This window comes from Oenanthe melanoleuca, chromosome 5, assembly GCF_029582105.1.
Source record: "Oenanthe melanoleuca isolate GR-GAL-2019-014 chromosome 5, OMel1.0, whole genome shotgun sequence".
NCBI lineage: Eukaryota > Metazoa > Chordata > Aves > Passeriformes > Muscicapidae > Oenanthe > Oenanthe melanoleuca.
In genome coordinates this window covers 43,727,262-43,750,064 of record NC_079339.1, presented here as the reverse complement: position 1 = coordinate 43,750,064, position 22,803 = coordinate 43,727,262, and the positions used below count along the sequence as shown (strand labels likewise).

The following is a 22,803-nucleotide window of genomic DNA, read 5'->3' as shown; positions in this document are numbered from 1 at the left end:
GGCTTCTGGTAGCCAGAGTTGGCTGACAGGCACATGACTTGTTGATTGGATTTGGCACATCTGGCCAGAAGCTCTCTTGGCAAGAGCTCCAGGACTTGGTACATTAGAAACTTAGGGGAGCTGAGAAGTTTATAGCTCAACCAGAACAGCAATAGGAATCCAAATGAGAGGTATCAGATGCAGTAGCTTTGATGCACTGCAAAAAACCTCAGTCTACCCAAAATAAGGAGAATTGCTGAGTGATGTACTCCCTGCAGTCAGAGCAAATTTGTCCTTGGTGTCATGGTGGTAGGAGGGCTGCCATGGTGAGTTTAGCATTTTCAGTGCATATTTGCCATCAAGCTGGAAATAAAATGCTCCATTTGAGCCTGTTTTCCAGACAAAAGGTCAGCCTTATCCTTCTGCATAGTGCTGGTGTTTCAATAATGACAAATAAGCAGAACTGAGGGTAATGGATATTCTGGAATTGATGCACAAATACTGTAGGTTGAATTTCCTGATATTTGGGAAGGTAACTTTGGCCACAGGCTGGCTCATCCTACCACTCACCTGCCCCTCAGCTTTGTTACTGGAGTGTGCCTGAGACTGCACCACGGGTGTTTTATGGCAGGGCTCTGCTCTCACCTGCCAGCTGCTTCCTCAGGTCAAGGGAGGAACAAGGAGCTGGCTGGGGAGATCTGATAGCACCATAAAGTGAATTGAACAGAGACTCTAAAGATGTTCAAACAGCGAGGAGGATCCATGGAGAAAACACACCCTCTGGAAAGGCATAGTAAAGGCCTTTAAAGACTGGTGTTTTGGCTGAAACCCTGTATAAAGCTCAAAACTATCAGGGTGGGATGGGAGTAGCTGTTATGCAAGGTTGTGTCTGGGGAGGGGAAGACCAAGATGAAAGCTTCAGAAGCTCTTCTATCTTTCTCTTACAATCCACTGTTATCATAGATGGTTGTGCCCAGCTTTTGGGAAGCCTCATAGCCACCTTTCAAACCTGTGCTATCTGTGTCATCTCTGGTTTCGTGTCAAACACTGGGGAAAAGCAGGGCACCAAATGCCTCTGAGCTGAATTTCTGACTGGAGAGGCTACACCTCTGAGGTCCTGCAAGGAATTCTCAGGCTGACAGGAGAGCTGATGGCCTTTAACATGTTCCTTCACTTCTTTGACATGTGAGCATGCTTATGAGTGATAGAAATGGATACTTGGAAGAGCTGGGGTCATCTCATAGTTACTCATCTGGAGGCAGTCTCTGGCTGCTGTGAGATGTAAGGTATGCTGCAGCCCTCACACATACTGTAAGGGGAGTCCTACAGGCTTGCTGAATTCTTGGGATACCTGCAGAGAGCTCTGCACCTCGTGCTACAGATCACGCTGCCTGTCCTCTACGAGAATGGGACAGCACAGCTCTGTTGCCTGCCAGCCTGAGGCTCTGTTTGAGTTTCTCTCTCTCAGGTTTCAGAGGCCTCCCTACTCCATTTATGTAGTCTTTCCTTGCCCTTCTCAAGATCTAATTTCATTCCCTCAACGTGGTAGGGCTGGAAGGATTGCAGGGAACCTGTGTGTGCCGAAGCCTGTGATCTACAAGAGCAGCAAGGGCACGGCAGCAGCAGCCTGTGTTGGTCCCTGTGGGGATGTCTGGCATTCCTACAGTCCAAAACATGGTATTGGATTTTTGCAGGCCAGTGTCATGGTTTCAAAGATGAATGCAAGTGAAATTTTGTGTGTTGTCACCTGGCTGCCAGGCACAACTCCTGCCCTTTGCTGTCAGCTAGAATTAGCTTAGCAGGTCAGCTAAAAGGAACATTAGGAACCCAGCTACTCTGAAGACTTTCTACAGAGAACAGAAAGTCCCCTGCACAGTAGACATTTCATCCTTGAGTTTGGATCCTTCCCTTCATCCTTCACTTGAATTAACAATTCTTGTTGCTACTCCACTGCCTGCCACCCTGAAGTCCTCCTAGGCTTTCTTTCAGGTGCCTGAAAAGAAGATGAGCTATGGGTGCCCTACAGCGCAGCAGATTTACCAGTGGTAAGTGCTGATTCTTCTTTTCCCTTCCCAGTGATGCTTTATCCCTGTGACATGCTCAACTTCCGCTGGCCCACGACCTGCTACAGGTTTTGAAACTGGATCCCTTGACTGGCTGTGACCCGTGCTGGGGCAATGGCTGGGGCAGATTAATTTACTGCTCACCTGTTTGCCTGTCACTGGCTTTACTACTGGAATACAAACTGAAGGTGGTTGTTTCTGAATGAAGCAGATTTCACTAAAGGAAAAAGGAAGATTGGACTGTTCGTGTCTGGCTTGGTTGCTTTGGAGAGAGAAATTATTTTTGTTAAAACTGCTGGTTGCTGTTCTGTTCCTTGTAATCTGTGTACATGCCACGTGTCAACTCTTGAGAACAGCAGGTTAAGTGCCGGGGAAGTGCCAGAAAAAAAAAGATTGATGGCTTTGGAGATATCACACAGCTGCAGTGCCCTGCACTTGCTCATCAATGTATGCTCCATGGGTAGTCAAAGATTAGTGGGATACTGCCCTTTCCTGTAGCTTTCGGAAGTAGACCCTGAGTTCCAGTTTTGTGTTTTTTTCCCCCTTTGCATAAGCTTTTAGATCTCAAATACACGCGCTATGATACAAAGGCAGAAAAATTGAGGGAGCTCTAAAATACATTTGAAGGCCACTGTTAACAAGTGGCACCTAAATCTGTGCTCTGCACCTGTGCTCTACACAATAATAGGTCTGACAATTTTTTAAAAGATGGAATCAGTAACTATTTCCCTTTTGCCAGTCCTTTTTTCCTGTATTCTATTTAACATTAATTTTCCATTGCTATTTCTACCTATCCCAGGCTGTGGCCTGGGGCTGCTGTCTCTCCCAGGTACTCAGACACAGGAACAGTAGTCATGCACTAAAGGGCATTATTAGAATGCCTTGTTGGTTAGAAACTGTGCTGTCATCACAATGAACAGCCTGCCTTAGGGGCTACAAATGAAACTCCTGGGCTTAATTTTTCTTTATGCTGATGTTTTCGTTTTCTCACTCATAAACATTGCACAAAACATTGCTGAAGAAAAAAGTAGCCCTTTTTTCCCCACTGTCTGATGGAGCCATTTGTACTTGAATCATGAAATGCTGTCAGTTGAGCTGCATCCTTTACAACTACTCTTGCATAGCTATAAATGATAAAGTGTACAGAAGTGCAGAGAAACAAGATCGTGAAGTCATTCTGCAGCTAAGCCTATGTGAAAACTCTGTAGGAGCTTTAGACACTGGGTGGATCAAGGACAAAAGGATGGCTTGAAGGGTGCTGTTTTCTGGTCAGCCCTAAGACATGTAAGCACCTTTTTCTTTTGATCCCATTAATCTTTACATTAAATGACCGAAAGCCCTACTTTGCTTAGTAAATAAACAGAATCCTACCTTTGAAAAATAGAGCAGTGATGACAAAACTGTAGCTTTAAAGTTAAGAGGCTGTTTTGTTAGAGCAAAGTAACACGAGCATGCTTCTAACTATTTGAAAAAAACCCTTGATATTATGGTGTATGTACTCATGGCCCACAACAGTCTGGGCAGAAAAAAGTCTTTAAGTTGCAGATCACTGCTGCTGACTTCTCCTAAGTTGGTTACATCTGAAGGACTCATTACATACTCAGATATGTAATGGTGTGTGAGTGCCTTGTTCTGCTCCTGCTTGTGCCAAGAGTCGAGTACAACACAAAGTAAAATGTGATGAGTGAAAAAAATTCAAACCCAACCAAAACTCAAAAAATCCCCAAACCTTGCAGTGTTGATTAATCTTATCAGTGATGTGGGTCAGGCTTGCATATCAAGGTCTTTAAACAACTTATGTTTTAAGCACCACCTTGAAGTAAATGTGAATAGAAGAAAGTCCAAGGCAGCCTGAATTTGCTCTTGGCTCTGCAGATAAACTGATTTTATATAGGTTACATTTATCTAGAATGTTTTTTCCCAGCCATCTGGTAGGAGTGCCTGTACAATAAGAGAAACCAGTTCTGTGGACTAACTGCTCCAGTTGCTGGATACTGGGGTGTGTGATTCCCTGGTTCGTTACCAGACATTCCACTGTGGGTCCAAATGTTCACACTTAGGGTTTAGGCAGACAGGTGCTTTTTTTGTGAAAGGTCTGTTTTAATCAATTTATTTTCTCTTTTAAGTTGCATCTACCCAGAAAAAAAGTCATTAATGTTGAGACAGTTCATCAACAGGAAATATGGCCAAGGAGCTGTTTTTATTTATTTTTGTGTTACATGTATTACAGGAAATTAATATGTCATTACTTGTGCTTTTCTGTGAGGTTCACTACTGTGGTGTTTTCTTACAGTATTTTTTCATTTACAGAATTTGCAGGTGAAATTCTTATTAATCTTTAATCAGACTCATGTTGACAAGAAGCCGAGTGACATTTTTTATGATGTACAAGTCACAAGAGTAAAGACAGGTAGGGGAAAAAACCCCAAAATTCCCATTATTGACCAAGAATGGAGAACTTGGAATGGCGTGAAGTCTGAGGAGCAAAGAGGCTTTATACTTGGATATATCTAACCACACTCTTTAGTTTTCCAACCAGTCCTGTGTGTCAGAATTCTTCATAAAGTTGAAATGACAGTTTTCCAAGGCATCCCTTTCTGGGGGCACTGAATAGAGAAGGACTTTCCTAGAGGATGGGAGAAGGTCTGTGATTGCTTGTGACTGAGGACAAACCCTCCCTGCACTGCACTGACTCAGCCCTGTGGCCACATCTTTTCAACAAGACAGGCTCTGATGGGGGCATGAAAAAGTCCTCACATTATCTCACCTGTTTTTCAGTGAGCCAGAGTACTCATGCTGCAGGCCAGATTTACAAGGCAGCCGAGTGGGGCAGATGAAAGGCTGGTGCCCATCTGCCCAGCCACAAGCACTTGGCTAAAATAAACTCTGGTCTCCTGTCATTTAAGTGCAATTTATTATTATGGACAAGGCACCCAGGAAAGTGCCTTTTGGTATCTTTGGGAATTGTGTTCTGCACGGCAGTGCTGTGATTGTGCCAGACATGTTTTTCTCTGACTGGCTTCCTCTAGCTGTTTTTTGACATTTCTTTTTTGTCAAAAATTCATCCTTCACAAGTGAAGCAGTGGTCTGTGTCTATAGGAGCTACCTGAAGGTGCAATGGGTCATCTGGCCAACAGAGTCACAGACTTAGGTCGATGCTCATGAGGCACAGAGGAGGCAAGTGGTGGCAATTGTTATGTAAGAACTGGTACAACTTGGGCCTCTCCTTGCAGGAAGAAGGTTAAAAACTGACCCTAGGAGATATCAGGGGACAGGCTCTAGCCTGGTTCCTAAGACTTCTCCTAGTTCCTCACCTACAGCAAGACAATGTAATTTGCCAGCATTTCCTCAGAACCTGTTGAACTCATTCTGCAGCAATGAGAATGTCAGGCAATAGCTGTACTCTTATTATACAATCACATTTGGGTTGATTTCATGCAATGCATGTGCTGACTTCAATTTAAACTTTAACCAGAACATACAACACCTCTTTTCCATTTGCTGTACAAGGTGCCTGATGTGTCTTCTTCCAGATAGTCCTAGTCATCAAACAGTAAGCAACTCAATCCTTTTCCAAAACCAAAGCTTGATGCAGAATGCTATGCCATGGCTATCATCAGTGCAAGAAATTAACCTTAGCAGTCTCATTCAGTTAAGAACTGAAAATAAAAAACTACAGTCATTAATCTACATAGAACTGTTAGAAGTCAGATTTTCCTCTTGTGGGACTTGTTTGTCCATTCTGGAAGAGGACATTGTTTGATGCTAAATTTATGTTAAGCTGTTGAATTTTTGCAGACTACAAAATCTCAGATCTTTATAGCAGGACCACTATCTATTGCACTATCAATTAATTTATTTAAAACAATAAAATTTCATAACTTATAATTACAGCTCTAAAAATAGAAATATCATTTTAATATTCTCAAGTTTGTTTTGAATTATACAATTCTAGGCAAAATCTACAAAATTCTTCTGATAACTGACACTTTATCCTTTAAGGTCTAATTTACACAGAGATTAATGACCAATTGCTGGTATCCTGCTAGAGAGATCTTAGCAGTATTTAAAGAGAAATAACAACAATTTACTACTGGTTGACAAATGGCAGCTAACCACAGAAGGAGCTCTATCCCTATTTAAGAGGTAAGTTTTGGTTACTGTTATGAATAGTTACGTGCAATGTGAAGGGTGTGTGCTAAGCTTGCCTCAAGTTCAGCAAGTTCCTTACTGACGTCCAAATCAGAGTCACAAGAAGTCAAGGGTAAACTTGTCGCAAAGGTGCGTGGAGTGTCTGTGTCTTCTTCAAATTCCACCCCACAGAAATCACACTCTGTCCCAGCACCCAGAGTTTCTGTGGTCCCTTCTGAAGACACCTCCCTGCTGTGTGTCTCCCCTGACCTGTCGCTCCATGACAGTGATCCACATTTGTTTGGTTCCTTTAGTGAGAAGTCCATGCTGCCACAGAGTTCTTCCCTTTTTGGAGCTTTCTTCAGCCCGTGACCTTTACTGGGACACTCGAGCTCTTCTGGCTTCTCAAGCTCCCGTGGGTCCATGGTTCCCTGGCTTTCACGCTTTAGCTCTGGCTCGCTCTTCTGGCCACAGCAAAGGTCTGACTTCAGCACGTCCAACATCCGGCGCATTCTGCCCTAAGGGGTGAAGGAAGAAGAATGTGACACTTCTCCAGCCCCATGGCACCTGAGCACTGCTCAGACTCAGGGCTTAACTCTGACAGAAGGACAGGGAGGCTGCTTGCAATCAAGTGACTAAATTAAGCACTGAGTGCCACCAAACTAAATTGACTGTTGTCCATTCTTTGCCACTGTACTGTGACTCCTGATCTGCCATGCATGATTCATGAGTGAGCAATCTCATTTTCGGAGAGAGAGAGGTTCCCCCTGAGTATTCTGGTTACCTTTACCCTCAAATATACCAATGCATTTGCCCTGCTCTTTGGAAACATCACCTAAATCATATGCAGAGTCTGTTATAAAGGACAGCACATACCTCATCAAGGCGGTGCTTATTTGCTTGTATATGGCTCTCAAACACTTGATTCAGAACCCTACAAATAAAAAAAAAATTATTTCACAGGAGGAAAACCAACTTTTACCAGATATATGAAACCTAATGACTGCAGGTTTTTATTTCCATTTCTTAGCTGAATGGCACCTCTAAGGCAGTTTCAATTCCACTCTGTCACAAAGAGGGCTGCCTGTAATCAGGAACCCACTGGACCATGCTCCGCAGGCAGACCTGGCTTTGGGCAGCACATGGCAATCGTGGGGTGACTTGCAGCACAACTACACCTGTGTTTGATCTGTTGGACCTATGTGCTGGGAGAAATCAACAACCCAGTCAGGATTGTAATGGCATGCTGAAATATCCAAAATCTCTTGGATGCACCATAGTGGCTGCTATATGCACGAATAAATAAAGAGAAGGAATAAGATCCAGCTTCAGTAAAAAAAAATCCAGAGAAAAGTCCTCAGTCCTGAGAGCTCTCTTCCATTTCTTAGGCCGAATGAGAAAAAAAAATTCTGTAAAGAAAGTGTTCTGTGATAACTAAAGTACATAGTCACTGGAACAGAATTCTAGAAAGTAAAGTGAATTTAACCTAGCTTACTTGCAAAATTATTTTTAAAAAAAGTGCAAGAAGGGTTCTAAGGGAAGCAAACATTACTGTGAAAGAGCCAGAAGGAGACTGCTCTCAAATTTCTTAAGAATAATGTTTTTACTTGGTGTATTTAGTATTCTCATTGACAGCCTTGACATAAGAAGAAAAAAAAAAGAGTGCATAAAATAGGAAAAACAGTTGGGAACATTATCAACCCAGAGAAAGATCAGAATATTATGAAATGAGACTGCTTTGAATGCAGAATTTCAAAAATCTGTTAAGATTCTGTATATATACTCTGTGTATTTATAGAAGTATTGCAATGTTTTTTTGCATAAATTGAGAGTTCTTTCTTAGAATGAACCAGTATCATATTGAAAAAATAATCTGATTTACCAGCTTTTATCTGAAAGAGGATGTAACCCTTGCAACCCATGCTGAAGACTGAACTCATACTGGAACAGGAAGAAGGACAGAAGGGGGACAAAAGTCCTGCTGTGTAAAAGATTAGTAACTTGGTTTGTTTAGCAAAACAGATATTGCAGACTAAAATGAGTTCTTAGTATTACTCCACCTAGGGCTCTAGGTCAGTTTTTAACAGAAGCTTTTATCTCATGCTACAAAGCAGCAGATCAAAGTCGATGACCCAAAGGTATTTCCTAGTTCCCCTTTCTTATGCAAAGCAAAAAAGAAGAGGAAACAAAACAAAAGAAAGGGCTAACCGTGTATGTGTGCATGAAGAAACTATTACTTATCACTACTTCCCTTACAAATGGAGTCCATGGGTTTCTGACATAGCATTACAAAACTGAAACAACTGTAACTTACCTGTTAGAATATACCCCAATTCTAAGAATTTCATCTGTTACATCTTCAATGAAACTTAAATATAAAAGCTCCTCGTCTCTGCAGGGAGAATAGAAACCCCAAAGTTAAATGCTTTCCCACAGAAACACACATGATATATTTTAATTAGGTTTAATCAATTTCACAGGAAAGGCCATTAAGATTTTATAGTTCTTTTATCAGCAGTTATTTTTCATAAAAGGTAAGGTTATCACGAGAAACTAAGTCTTTCCTTCAATCTGGATAATAATAAATGCAAAATGTGAGACTGGTAGAAGGGTGGCCATGGTGCTTTGTCTTTATGCTAACTTTCTGTTGTGGTATAAATCAGCACAGAGATTCCAGGCCAGGGAATTAGTGAATCTAGGCAAGCATTTAGAACCTGCACTGTATTCAATAAAGGGGAGCTAACTGGAAAGCAAGTGTACAATTGCAGTTTGATACTCTAGGTAAAGGCTTCCAAAGGAGCTTCTAGAGAATCTGACTGCAGCTGAAAACTGTTGGTCCTAACTACAAGCTGAGAAGGATTTAACTGCTTATTTGGCAGCATCCACTCATTTCAGCATATCTCTTTGATGTACAAAATCTTGTCAGTGTTAGACATGACTTCCACCTCTTATCTCTAAGAGTTGTTGATGCCAACTTCTCTAAATCGGACACTCTCTAAAAGTCTGGAGTTCTGCTTGAAAGAGAACAGGAAAGAAAACACCAGAAAAAAATATTTCATTGCTTTTTCTCTTTCATAGCATATTTCTAAGTCTCCCAAAGTATCAAATCAAACTCTATTGAGTAATTCCCCAGTCTTAATAAACAGAAAATAAAAAAATGGAATACATCTTGCATGATTTTTATCACATAAAATTTGTTATGGTGCTTAAAGATTATAATTTTGGTTTCTCTATAGTCAAGAAAGTTACCTACAGCTGGTATTTGAGACCTCTATTATATGCCTTAAGGTAGGCAAACATGAGCCTAAAGCATAAAGAATTAAATTACTTTTCCAAGGCTCCTTGATGAAGCACTAGTAGTGTCTCTGAATATAACTCAAAACTCTTGTAATTTTCATGACATTTCAGTGCAGAAATGTGGTAAGAATGCCTTTCAATTTGGTGTTTCATTTGCCAATACTTGCTTCAGAGATTACACATCTAAAAAGAAACAGAAACAAACTATAGGCACCGTACAATCTTTTGAAGTTATAACGAATTTTCTTCCTTTTTAGATTAATATAAATTTTTTTAAGTATTGTATGTTTCAAGTTCATCAGTTTTGAGGAAAGCTTTCTAGTTTGATGTTGTAAATGAGCAGAAAAATGGTTTATACTTACTCATTGACAGTACTCTTTGATGAACACTTCTGAGGACACCGTGATGTCTTTCTAATCAGAGAATCATAGGACAAGAAAAAGAACATTCTAAACCCTGTTTATACTACCTTGCATATAATTTTCTTCTGGAGCCATGGAGTACCATTATACAATTTCCTTTTGCCAGAAAACCCACCATAACACCCCTAAACCCTGCTCCAGTAACAAAATCCCCTGCTGGCACTGAAACCTGAAAGACTATGGTTCAAGAGTATTACACCACCTCACTTGATACAGTGCTCACAAGACCTCGGTGCTACTTCAGATGCTCTTCAATCTCTGCTGTCCATAAGAATGCTTTTTAAACTCAGAGTTACTTTTTTTTCCCTCAGATAAAAATGCCTTTGTATGAAGAGGCCAGAGAGCAAATCTGTGAGTCATGCATGACACTTGGATCAGCAATGAGGAGAATCAGCTCTGAGCTCTTGGGTTCTGGCCTGATTTCCAACACTGCTCTTGCACTGTAGCAATCCCAGTACTAACTTTTTAAAAAAAAATATGTGGGAAATGCTCCTGCATTGCAGTGTTTAATTATAGTACTGTACAGTCTGTGAGCTCATATGTACAGAACTAACGAATATATTAATGTATCATCACTCAATTCTGACAGCAATACTCATATTTCAGAGCTCTCTTTCTTAATTAGCTTCCTAATAATTCCTTTATTATTCCATTATTCCTAAATAATGAATTTTGAAGTTGGGAAAGGCCACTGATATAAAAAACCTAAAAAAAGTCCTGTGAGAATAAGACTTATAAAGAGAAATGCTAGTGAAGACTTATGGCCTAAAGATCAGCTGCAGAGAAAGGAACATTTCAAATATTCCCTCCTGCTGTAAATCAGGCACCTTTGGCAGGGGTATTCAAAACCATCTATTCTTCTCTCAGGCTCATGCAAAGTATTTCTTTTATCTTCAGCCTACAACACAGAAATAAAAATCTTTATTATCAGTGCAAGTACACAGCAAGTTTTACCATTAAAATTAATGTAATAAATCTCTGTGATTAAGCAGCCCTAGAAATTCCATGCATTTTCCATGAAACTGGGTAAACAGACAAAAGGCACACCTTCTTTTGCTGGAAAGTCATGTACCAATTATCTATGACCTTAGCAGATACTTGATAGTGCACTTATAGAAACAATAAAAAAAATAAATCTGAAGAGATCTCTTCATGTGCCTCAGTGTTTTTTCTTATAGTTTCCACTCAATTTTCTGAAATTCTCTCTCCTCTATGGAACTAATTCATTTCCTGGCAATAGAGAGCACACCTAAATCAGCTGTTCACTGCTGTGGCAGTGATGAAGTGTATTACCCCACAGTGATGGTGGCGGGTGTGGGAAGAGTACCCAGATGACTGATGGATGCATTATTACCTTTGATTTCATCTTCTGCTCTTCAGACATACATTTTCTCTCATACACTTGGTCTGAGGTTGGAAAGCTACAAAATACAGAGAGGTATTAGATTCCCAAGTAGACTACTTTTAAAATATGCAGGATGAGAATGCCAGTGCCACTGGAAATGTCTCATCAGCCTGAACAGAATGTAGTACCGAACAGTTCAGAAAATTTCTGCCAGACAGGTGATCCAAATTAATTATTTAGCTGCATATTAGCAGGAGATAATTAATTATTCAAAATAATTGTTCAGAATTAAGAATGGAGATGATCCTAAAATTAAAAGTGCACCAGGAAAATAGACGACCCATAGCCAGAAAATCAACAGTTGCAATACAGAACCAATGCTATTGTAATCACAGTTTTAGGAAATCCCTAATTTATTCTATGACAAAACTGAAGTTGGACATGCAGGCATGGAAGACACGAAAGGGAAAAGATTTCTCTTTACAAGGTATTATCAGTAGAAACAAAACAAAATCAGAACTGTTCAATTTGCTAAGAAGTTCAGTGCAAGAAAAGGACAATAATTTTGTGTAAAATATTTTATATGGGGTATGTCTGAATGTATTTAAATTGAAGTGACAAAAAAACAATGAAGAGATACATTCAAGAGTTAAAAAATGATGTTTGCATGGTATATTAATTAACAGACTGGAAAGTATGAGACTACAGGGGCAATAGTGGGGAACTACTGGCATGCTTATATTGGTTAATTCTTTACAAGACAGAACTATACATCAGAGAGCATAGGGAAGAGAGGTAGAATGATTATCACCAGCAGATGTGAGATTTCACAATTTGAGTTTAGTGGCACCTCATATCCAATCTGAATAGATTAAACCAATTGTTCCAGAAGGAAGAAAGTAAACTGTGCCAGTGAAAAAAGGAAAATCACATTCTGTTCTAGCTTTTGCTATGGCATATCTAGAATAACCTCAGAATAATTATTCTGGTTTTATACAAATGTATTGAGAGCAAAACATCTTGCCTTTATGAAGACACTGTTATGATAACATCTAAATCCCAGAATTTCAAAATAAAGTTTCAATCTCTATACCTGATCATATCAGTCTGGGTTTCAACTTCCACACCATGCTTGCGGTGGTTTTTCTTCTTCTTTCGAGGAGGAGTGTAATACCTGCACTGTGACAGGCAGGATTTAGCATCTGATAGCAAAGTACGTGGAGTGAAAGGAAGTCCACTCTTCGTGAAGCATTCAGAGTGCCTCTCTAGAAGGTCCCCACAGCTCGCTCTGGGGTTGCTTCCTGGACACCTCCTGGAATAACTGTTCAGAAGACTCTCGATGGAATCTCCACAGCTCGCTTTGGGGTTGCTTACTGGACACCTCGGGGAACAAGCAACAGACACCAAATTCTTGCTGGGATCCCCGCAGTTCGCTTTGGGGTTGTTTCCTGGACACCTCTGGGCACAACCGGCAGTCAAGAAACTCTCAATGGAATCCACGCAGCTTGTTTTGGGGTTGTTTCCTGGACACCTCTTGGAAAAACCGGACACAAGAGTCTCGGTGGGATCCCCACAGTTCGCTTTGGGGTTGATTCCTGGACACCTCGGGGAACAAGCAACAGACACCAAACTCTTGCTGGGATCCCCACAGCTCGCTTTGGGAATGTTTCCTGGACACCTTGGGGAACAAGCAACAGACACCAAATTCTTGCTGGGATCCCCACAGCTCCCTTTGGGGTTGTTTCCTGGACACCTTTGGGAAGAACCAGGGGTCGTCAAACTCTCAGCAGAGCGACTGCGTGAAATGATCGTGCGTTTAACTGTTGGCCTTGACACACAGGTGCTTGAGTTTGAGTGGGATGCTCTGGATGTATGCCGACAACATTTCCTATGTTTTACTGGACAGGAGTGAAACCAGCAATCCTTGCCACAAGCACATGGTACTTTTGATAGGTACTGTGCCTGCCCAGAACAGGGGAAGAGACTGTGTCCTACGTCCATGGAAGTCTAGAGAAAAATAAAACAACATTTGATTGCTTTGCAAGTTACCTGCTCTGCTTATGATGGTACTCCCAGCTATACTGTTACCACCTTGGAGATATTCTCTATGTAAGAACTTTCAACTTTTTGTAACATCAAACTGGTTTCATAGCAGCCTCAGTACTAACAGATTTTAAAATCTAGTCACTGGAAATAAAAGAGTAATAAGCAAATGGTTTGCTTCAGTAGCAAAACACTGGTGCTCTGTTACAGAATAATGATGGCTACATCAAACCAAGAGTTTAATAAGTCAAGAAATCATTGTACTGAGGCAAATTATTTTATCTAAGTATAGTCTGTTCATACCACCTGGGCAAACTAAGGTGGACATTATCCATAATTATCCCATGCTTAAAAATTCAAGATTATTCCTGAATTGTATTATGACACTGTGACAAAGACAAGTAAGATAGAAACACAACTAAATTCAAGTGACATTTGAAGGTGGAGTTTTTGGTTGGTTTGGTAATTTATTCGTTTGTTTCATTAAATTAGAAAGAACAATTAAATAGAAAATTTTATTTCAGTGATAGAAAGAGTTTTTTAAAATTTGCAATATCAAAACATGAATACCCAGACAGGGTATGCACACTCATGCATCTGCTTTACATTGTGTCTGAAACACCTTATAAAAACAACTGTTGTATGTTCTTTTCCTACCTAATATACAGCCACCCACTGAATATTCTGTCAATCTGAATATTATGTATGACATTTTACATTCTCCATGGGCAAAGCACACTACATAACTGGAAGATTAAACCAGAAGCCTATCAGCAAACAAAATTTGTATAAACCAATTTTGCATCCACACATATAACTATGAAATTCAAGTTCTGTCACACACAACTGTATGATGCAGAAGAGATAACTCCCACTGTGTGTACTCAAACTATCTAGCACCACAACTCCCAGAGACAGTGCAACAGTGAGGGAGACAAGCTGAGGATAGTGTTATTCTGGAAAATCTCACTACTGTACCATGCAGTTAGCAAGGCAAAATAACAGCTGAATTATAACCAAGAAAACCCAATTCAAAACCAAGAGCTAACTTTCTAAAATTACTATCATAATTTCCTAACACTAGGGCAGTTCATATAGGTCCACATCATCAGCAACAAAGTGCTATGAGGTTTTAAGAGAATGTATAAAAGTATAGATGTTTCCTAAGAAGAAAACTCAATTTCTAAGGCCTTTTGAGGTTTTTAACACACTTGAAGTCTAGTTCAGATAGGCTAACACAGAAATTAACTTGTCCATATATCTCCACCACCTGAACAAAGAACAGGAAGATAAGGAGACACCAGTACAGACCATAAGGGCTGCAGTGACAAAGAGAAGAAAAGGAAGATGATTTCCGTACGTGTTTCATTCATCTCTATTATACTTCTATCAAACAAATGAAAACTATTACACAGAAGCATTACATTACTGAAGCTAATCATGTGCCCTTTGGGAAGCCTGAGAAAGAGTGGATGCAGTATGGTATGACTTATACATATGCTGTGACATGCATTTATTTATGACATACAACCATAATGTCAGCTGAGAAGATTCACAGATTGACCAAGTAGCCTATCCTGATCTCACAATTAAGCTATGTGGAAACTAGTTCGAGAGATTAACACTGAAACACAGATCCAGGGCATTTCCAATGGGGCTTCATTGCCTGAGCACAATACAAACCTCAAGAAAATCCTCAAGAACACTTCACTTTTTGAAAATAATCTGCTGATTAAGATGTGGATTGAAGGCTGGATGTGTGATTTTCCCCACCAGGAAGTGACAATGGACTGAATGCCAACAAAAGTCACAAAAACAACTGAAAAAGAAAGTGCCTGTGGGGATTCTGCAAGATAATCAATACTTGTCCTAAGACTTCTGAAGTCTCCTACGGGGGTGGGCACAGAGAGAAAACAAACCCCCAATGATTAAAACTGGAAATCTTTATACATTTATTGAAAATTCATGACATTCTAACCCACAAATAGATAGTTTAAGATAGTAATATATTACTAATAAACCAGTAAGATATAATGTAGTATATTAACCTATATAATTGGTAGTACAGCTTGTAAACATACAGATTTTCTATTCTACCATTCAACCCTAAAAAATGAGGTTTTTAAAAATTCTAAGCTATAGACTCTGTGTATAAATGCTCCATTTTCTCATAACACTGCTACATTATTGTTTAGAATCGACACAATTTCATTATTTTTCCTTTCAAACTAAGTATTTTAAATTAAAGCTCAATTATGATGAATATACATTTTGCAGCATGCAGTAAATACTATTTAGAGGAATATTAAAAATGCAGGTATTTTATCATGAAAATTAAGTCACAGATCATACTGCTGTCATACCATGTATTTCCTTTACAACAATTTTTTCTCACATCAAGATCTATCTGAACTATTTAAGTACCTCAAAATATACACAGTTGCTGGTACCTAATGCAAAGATGAATTTTTTAGTTAGCTGAGGCCAAATAAGCTCTTCTTGGTGGTGTCTCGTGAATCAACTGTATTTTACTACTACAGCATAATTAAGTGCTGAACTGATAACATGCAGTTACAATGCCAAACAAATGCCTGTGTTAGCAAGCAGAATAATGAGGCTTACCAGTGTGATTGTTTGCATATAAAGTAGTTGCAGTGGTAGCTCAGCACTATAGAAAACAGATAAGACTAGAAAGTTTCAGCATACACCTATACAGATAAAAGCTAACTCCACACCCTTCAGTGCATATTATAAACAATTCTTGTAAATGCTTTACTCTCAGTTACTAAATCAGTTCATTCAGCTGCAATATAAATTGGATTGTAGAAGCATTTGTGAGCATATGAGACTGCTCCCTGCATTTATGCAAAATAATTATTAAGAAATGATATGAAGTTATATTAACCAATTATTTACCTACACCTCATGAAAACATCATGTTCTGTTCCTCAGAAGCAGAGTTGAGTTGATCCACAACAAGACAAAGGCACAAGGTTGACAGGGCAGTATCCTAAATTTAAGCACTCCTTATACATAAGGAAGGTTAGGGCAGTTAGAAGTTAGTCTTCTTCTCAAATATTTCATAAGTAGAACAGATCAAGTGGCTTGCTAGTGACTAGAGAGAATTGCAATCCAAAGCAGTATCTGTGTCAGCTATGAGATGTACTCATTCAAATACTGAGAAAAGAATGTTTTTCAAAGCCCTTATCCTGAGGCAAAACTTTACTACTCCAACAGGGAGAAGTACACTCCAAGTAGACAAAGAAACAATATCATGAACAAGGAACTATGTCACTTCAAAAAGATTTTAAGGAGGGTTAGAGAATGCCTTTTGTCTGCAATTTATCTCTTTTGAACTTTCAGAAAATTGTTCTGTGTTGCAAATAAACTGTAAGCAAGTATGCTCACTTTCTGCTCTAGTCTGTTTTCTATAAAAACACCAGATGTTTAAGCAGGAAACAAAAAAAAGACAAAAAACATGTCTACAAATAGCACACTTATTAAAATATATTTAGTTCTATTCTTCAAATAAAATTTTTAAAAAATCCATTACAGTATCTGAACTTTAGCTATTAGAACTATCAAGAACTAATGTAATTTGGAGAAAAAATCTTGACTTATATCATGCTTATCAATACATGTTTCTATTCCATTGATTCAAACAAGAATAAATGGTTTCTAAAGATACAAATCTATTCAATGATACATTTCAGAAACTTCTTAAAAAAGTTTCATAAAGTATGTATTTATGTTTCAATTTTATTCGTCACAAAACTGGGGGAAACTGAACAGTACTTTGCAGCAAGCATGTAGAGACCTCTGAATTTTCATGGACTCTGTGGAAGAGAAAATTCAGTAAAAAGAGATCAAAGTTGTCATCTGACGGGCAAAAGCAGTAACACTGAGAAAGAATCCAGATTTCTCTATAAGTTACTTTTACTTTCCACAAGAAGTTTAGTTTCCCAGCTCAAAAACCACTAAAGTATCAGACACCTTATAAAAACCAAACTCTGAAAAGAAAGGTTGCTAAATACTTTTTCCACATAAAAGGTCCAAGGCAGCTCTCACTGGGGTCACTGAAATTATAGTGAGATTAAATTAATCTTGAAATTAACTTGTTCTTGTATGAAAAGGTCTTTTAATAGAAGAGTTCATCTACCATCATAAGATGAGATCGAAGAGATGCTTTATGAACTGCACTGTCAGGATACAGAAGCTGCAAATTTGCAATAAATGAGTATGATTCTTTTAACTTGGGAAAGCCATTTAAATATTGCTGTAAGTCAGCTGAGCACCTGTTCTCTGCTCTCGGGAGACAGCAAAGGTCTACTATAGGAAGTGAGAACCGGCCTTTAGAGAAAATTCCTACAAATATGTGAACAAATTGGATCTTCTATGAATATATTCAATTTGTATCCTGGTATCACTATTTTTCAAAACTGTGCTCCTGGTACAGTCTTTCATTTTGTGCATGTGTGTGTGTGGGTATCGTTTCTGAAATGTGGTAGGTTCCTACTTTTATCAAATACTGTGATGTTATTAATCAGGGGTATTACTGAGTGTGCATTAATTCAAACAACCATCACAAGAGGTAATTGTCACTATGAAGCCTGAAAGGAAATCTTAACATTCCTAATGAAAACAACTTTCTTTGATGCTTAGAAGGTTCTTCTGCTTTGTTTCATCACTGACATCTCCCATTATGACAGAACTAATTTAAGCACAATACATGTTCAGACTGCTGGTATCATAAGAGTATAATAAACCTTTAAATATAAAGCATTTGAGTAGGCATTTCACACAGCCACACATGTGCTGCACACAAAATTAACAAGAGACCAGAACCAGTTAATGGTGTTTCCCAATCTGTATTTCATATGTACAAGCAGATGGCCACAACTTTCACTCTTCAGAGAAAAATAAAAAACTCAAAAAACAGGGTGAAAGGGATCTTGAAATGTCAAGGCAATGGCATACTTCAAATGGTTGAAAAAGGAAATTTAACCTCCTATGAAGCAACCTTCCTTCAATTGACTTTTGGCATGGACTAATTTATTTTAAAAAAATCATTAGCAGCCAGAAATGCCTATTAATAGGATTACTTAAACACGAGATATGAAATACCAGGAGTTGTTCAAATCAGAGATATTACTCATGGGCAGCTTAACTCAGGCAGAATTTTAGAAAATCTTATTTTGAAAAACAAACGAAAGAAACTGCACTTTGTTACAGTGCATCCTTTTATTTTAAAGCTGGGAGTTCATGCAGTAATTAGAGACATGTTACTTGGTTTTGCAATGAAACAACTGAAGGAACTTTGCCTGCCCCAAGTTTGCAAAAAATAAGATGGAAGGACAAAAATGGTATTAATGAGAAATACAATTTATATTTTAAATATTGCATTTCAGCCCTTTTCTTATTAATGCCTGTGCTTTCATCCATAACTAAAAGCCATGTATTGAATTTCAAAGCATTATTTCTCTGCACTGCAATAAGGTCACACTCAGGCTGCCCACCACAAAAATCAGTCACACAGAAAGAAACTGACAGTGTTTGTTGTACTACTTGGAAATGTCCTCTAGCTTTACAGATATCTAAACAATAAAACTTATGCTGTTAGAATCAAAGAGTTAAATCATTATTCTGTTTTCAACTGCAATTGCTCATTTACAGCGATGAACAAGAATGTAATTTATTGGGCTATTTATGTATTTATTTATTTATTAGTTAGAAATACACACCACATATCTTGATTAAATGCCAGCCAAACTAAGTGAGCCTATGCATATAAGCTGAATATAAATATACAGAATGGTATATTTTGGTTTAAGCAATACTTCTTCTTTCAAGAAATGCAACTGAATGATTTAGTACACTGTTAGATACAAAATGTATTACCAACTAGGACTTTTCATTATGAAAAAAATGGAAGATTCCTGATTCTTCTGCTTGGAAGAGTAGAGGTGACAGAGTTCTGCCTTAGGAAATGGTACAAAGCTCTTGAGTGACAGAGGACAGGAATTTCAGCTGAGATGAAAGCAAGAGAATTCAAGGGTAATCAGAGCTTGTATTTACTGAAGCACTCTTCATCCAGATACCTGATACCTTTGTCAGAGGGTCACGACATGCATTCAGTGTTGGGCACATGCCAGAATGACCCTTGTCTACTTTCTGCTGCTTGAAAGATGCCAGCCCTCACTGCTGCACAGCAGTGATCAGCTGTTAGCATTGGAGGCAAGTCCATGACAGTATCTGCTATAGAGAATTAAAACACATACCCTCCTACAGCAGGGTGGCGGCGGCCTTCTGCTATCGCTTGAATAGCACTGAGTGACAGCATCACACATATTCGTTTTCTCTTCTCTCCTGCCTGTTTTCTTTTTCAGTTTCTCTCTTCTTAGCTGGTCAGCAACTTAGGAAAGAGACAAAGCTGGTCAGATCCAAACTGAAATATTCTTTGTTTCCCTAAGTGTTTGAAAACATTGCAGTGGTTTCTAATTGCTCAGTAAAGTCAGACTATTGAGAAACATTCCACTTCCAACACACAGCAGTTATAAAATTTATGTCTACTCTTAGAAGAAAAATTCTTAATAGAGTATGCTAGTAGCTGAAGCTGTGCCTTAACTTTCCTGAAATTTTCTTATGTCACAACAAACACCAGCATACATGTCTTCCAAGATCAGTGCTGCTAACAGAGCATTTTGCTCAAAAAGTTACAAGCTTTAGGTAAGTTTTTTACAGCTAGAATTCCTTTGACTGTACTCTTATTCAGTATTTCAGAAAAACCCTGTGTTTATTGTTAGCAAATCTGATACGTAAAAAAATCCATGCTTACAATATGGAGTTTCCTAAATACAGAAATCCAGGGCAGAACAAGCAAGTTTTTTGTCAAGAACACAAAAAAATGAAGGCCAGCTCTAAGAGGACTACTGTCAGGTCAGGAGCAGGGGCTTTTTATCAGTCCACACTGGTCTGCAGTCCAAGACTTCATCTGCAGTGTGAAAAGCTGAGTCAGGTATCTATGTTATCAGATAAAGAAGCCCAAAAGAAAGGTACATTTTCTGTGTATGAGTGTGCCATCAGTAACCTAAATCTTACATAATACAGTCCAAATTTTTTGCATATTGGGAACAGCCAGGTTTCACAGATGAACCACAAAATCACATAGGTTGGAAAAACTGCCAAGAATGAGTCCAACCTTTGGCCAAACACTACCTCACTAACCAAATCACAGCACCAAGCACCACATCGAGTTGCTTCTTAAACACTTCCAGAGGTGCTGACTCCACCACCTCCCTAAGCAGGCAATTCCTTGACAAACCTTTCCATGAAGAAATTCTTTCTGATGTTGAACCTAAATCTCCCCTGACTGTGTCCTCTTGTCCTGTCACTGGCTGTCTGGCAGAAGAGGCTGACCATCACCTGGATACAGCCTCTTTTCAGGCAATTGTAGAGAGTGGTAAGGTTTCCCCTGAGCCTCCTTTTCTCCAGGATAAACATCCCCAGCTCCCTCAGACACTCCTCACACGATTTTTGCTCCAGACCCTTCACTAGCCTTGTTGCCCTTGTCTGAATACACTCCAGCACCTCAATGTATTACTTGAAGTGAGAGGCCCAGAACTGGACAAAATACTCAAAAGTTCACAAAGTTATAAAATCAAAATGAGGCTGATGAAAAAGTTAGTAAATTCATTTTCAAGTAGGGAAAAAATAACCAAACACGCTCTTGAAGTCTGTACACCAAATGAAAATTTTCTCATTCACTTAACACATATCCAAGTGTATGAATCATTTGTTTGATAGAGACACACAAAGGCCTTTGAGGATTTCTTCTCTGGTTTCATTATATATTTATATCATACTCTGGGAGACCCCAATCTGCACATGCACTACTGTATTTAATGCATGGAAATGCAAAAAACTTCAGGGATTGGCGTGGTGCATTCTTCTACACAGCTGAGACCTACAGAAATCTGAGGATGTTTAATCAACCTTTCAAATGCATTCATCTGTGTACATGTACCCTACACACATGTTAATCTCCAGGAAATACCTAAGTAAGTGTATTCATTGCATTAAACATTTTAGTCCCCTTTTAAGATAGAATTTAATCTTTCAGATGTGAAATCTTTGCTCTTATTGCTCAGGAAAATCCCACTTTCTCTTTCTTTTAATTCTTACTTGATATGTAAGATTTAGTTCTTAATTGGTATGTAAAATACAGAGTAATTTCTTTTATAGATGCTGATTTATCCATCATACATTATTAGAGTACTTCCAATATGAGACTTAAATTATTGGGAAAATATTAGCTACATTATACAGCCCTGAATAAGAAATATACATTGTAACAGAATGACAAAATATACTGTGCCATTAAATAATTAAATCTGAATGTTTTTCTTTCTATATTGAATTATTGTATCTGTTCAAAATTGCTATTATTTCTAATTCTAATTGTATTTGTCTTAAAAGTTAAGACTTTTAAGTGAGAAGCACTCAAAAATTAGTTTCAGGTTAGATATTTTTTATGTTTGAGATAAATACTTATTCTGGGCCAATACAGCCAATGTCTGTGTGTGCACATGCATGGAGGCTATAAAAACTCAAATCTTGCCTACTGCTCAGGTAAAATGGTGATGGCTGATTGAACAAGTATCTAGAGAAACAATGGGCAAATGAGAGCTCAACAAAGCAAAAATGCAACTCATATAGAAGTATGGGTAAGGGTGAGTAGGTGTCTGATTCAGCAACTCCTTACACTCGGGTGCTTAGGTGAAAAGTGGGTTTGCCTACGACAAGACAAGCTTTAACATTTTACTGCGTGTTCCACCTGCACACCACAGCTTAACGAGTGTCTGGGCAAAGTGCAAAGCAGTGTGAATATTACTGAAAAACAGAATTCCCATGTTGTCCTTACATTCTGCTCTTTACAGGAGAAACTCCAAAATTTGACATACATGAATGCCTTTACTACTGGCACAGTTAAAAAAGCTGTTAAAAAAACCTCCTCCAGGACTGTGTGCTGTGACTTTTCACCCAAAGCATGGCTTATGCCCAAAAATAAAGAATGAAAGAACAGTAAGTATTCCAGCTAAGGCTATGTTGAGATATCAGAACGATAAACTGGGACTACCACTGCCATGGGAACTGTGGAGTCTTTGCCTTGCACCTGTCATACAGTGAGCTTAGCTCAGCTAATCCATTAAGTGTGCTCCAAAAGCCATAATGTCACTCGTGTGTACTGAAAGGCAGCACAGACATGCAAAACAGAATGGCAGAAAACTCCAGTAATATACACATCTAATTGCCAAGTTAAGAATTTTCAGGCTAGATCTGTGGTAAAAGCTAGGAATTTTGAAGCCAGCAAAGTAAGAGATAGAGAAATCCTTCTTAGAAGAGTTAATGTAGATGTAAACAGACAGCTGGAGGTAAGTTAGGACAGCTCTGGGGCAGTCAGCAAGTAGCAAAGATAAAGCAGGAACAGGCATGCTGCCCTACCTTTCCTTAGCTGTCCTTTACC

At 38.9% G+C, this 22,803-nt stretch overlaps 1 protein-coding gene across 2 annotated transcripts in view; it reads right to left on the bottom strand.

Annotated features, from left to right (window-relative positions):
• Window positions 1-4,214: 4,214 nt before the first annotated feature.
• The window catches only part of SPATA7 (spermatogenesis associated 7), a 33,029-nt gene continuing 14,440 nt past the window's right edge, over window positions 4,215-22,803 (bottom strand). Inside the window, exons 5-13 of one of the 2 annotated variants that reach the window (XM_056493600.1) lie at window positions 19,559-19,692; window positions 12,769-13,244; window positions 12,331-12,693; window positions 11,247-11,313; window positions 10,720-10,790; window positions 9,833-9,883; window positions 8,488-8,565; window positions 7,050-7,107; window positions 4,215-6,691 (exon numbers count right to left, since the gene is read on the bottom strand). In XM_056493600.1, the coding sequence (XP_056349575.1) occupies window positions 6,206-6,691; window positions 7,050-7,107; window positions 8,488-8,565; window positions 9,833-9,883; window positions 10,720-10,790; window positions 11,247-11,313; window positions 12,331-12,693; window positions 12,769-13,244; window positions 19,559-19,692 (1,784 nt within the window). In that variant the 3' untranslated portion in view covers window positions 4,215-6,205. Of the gene's footprint in view, window positions 6,692-7,049; window positions 7,108-8,487; window positions 8,566-9,832; window positions 9,884-10,719; window positions 10,791-11,246; window positions 11,314-12,330; window positions 13,245-19,558; window positions 19,693-22,803 lie in introns of both variants that reach the window. The other variant, XM_056493599.1, reaches the window with a different exon arrangement.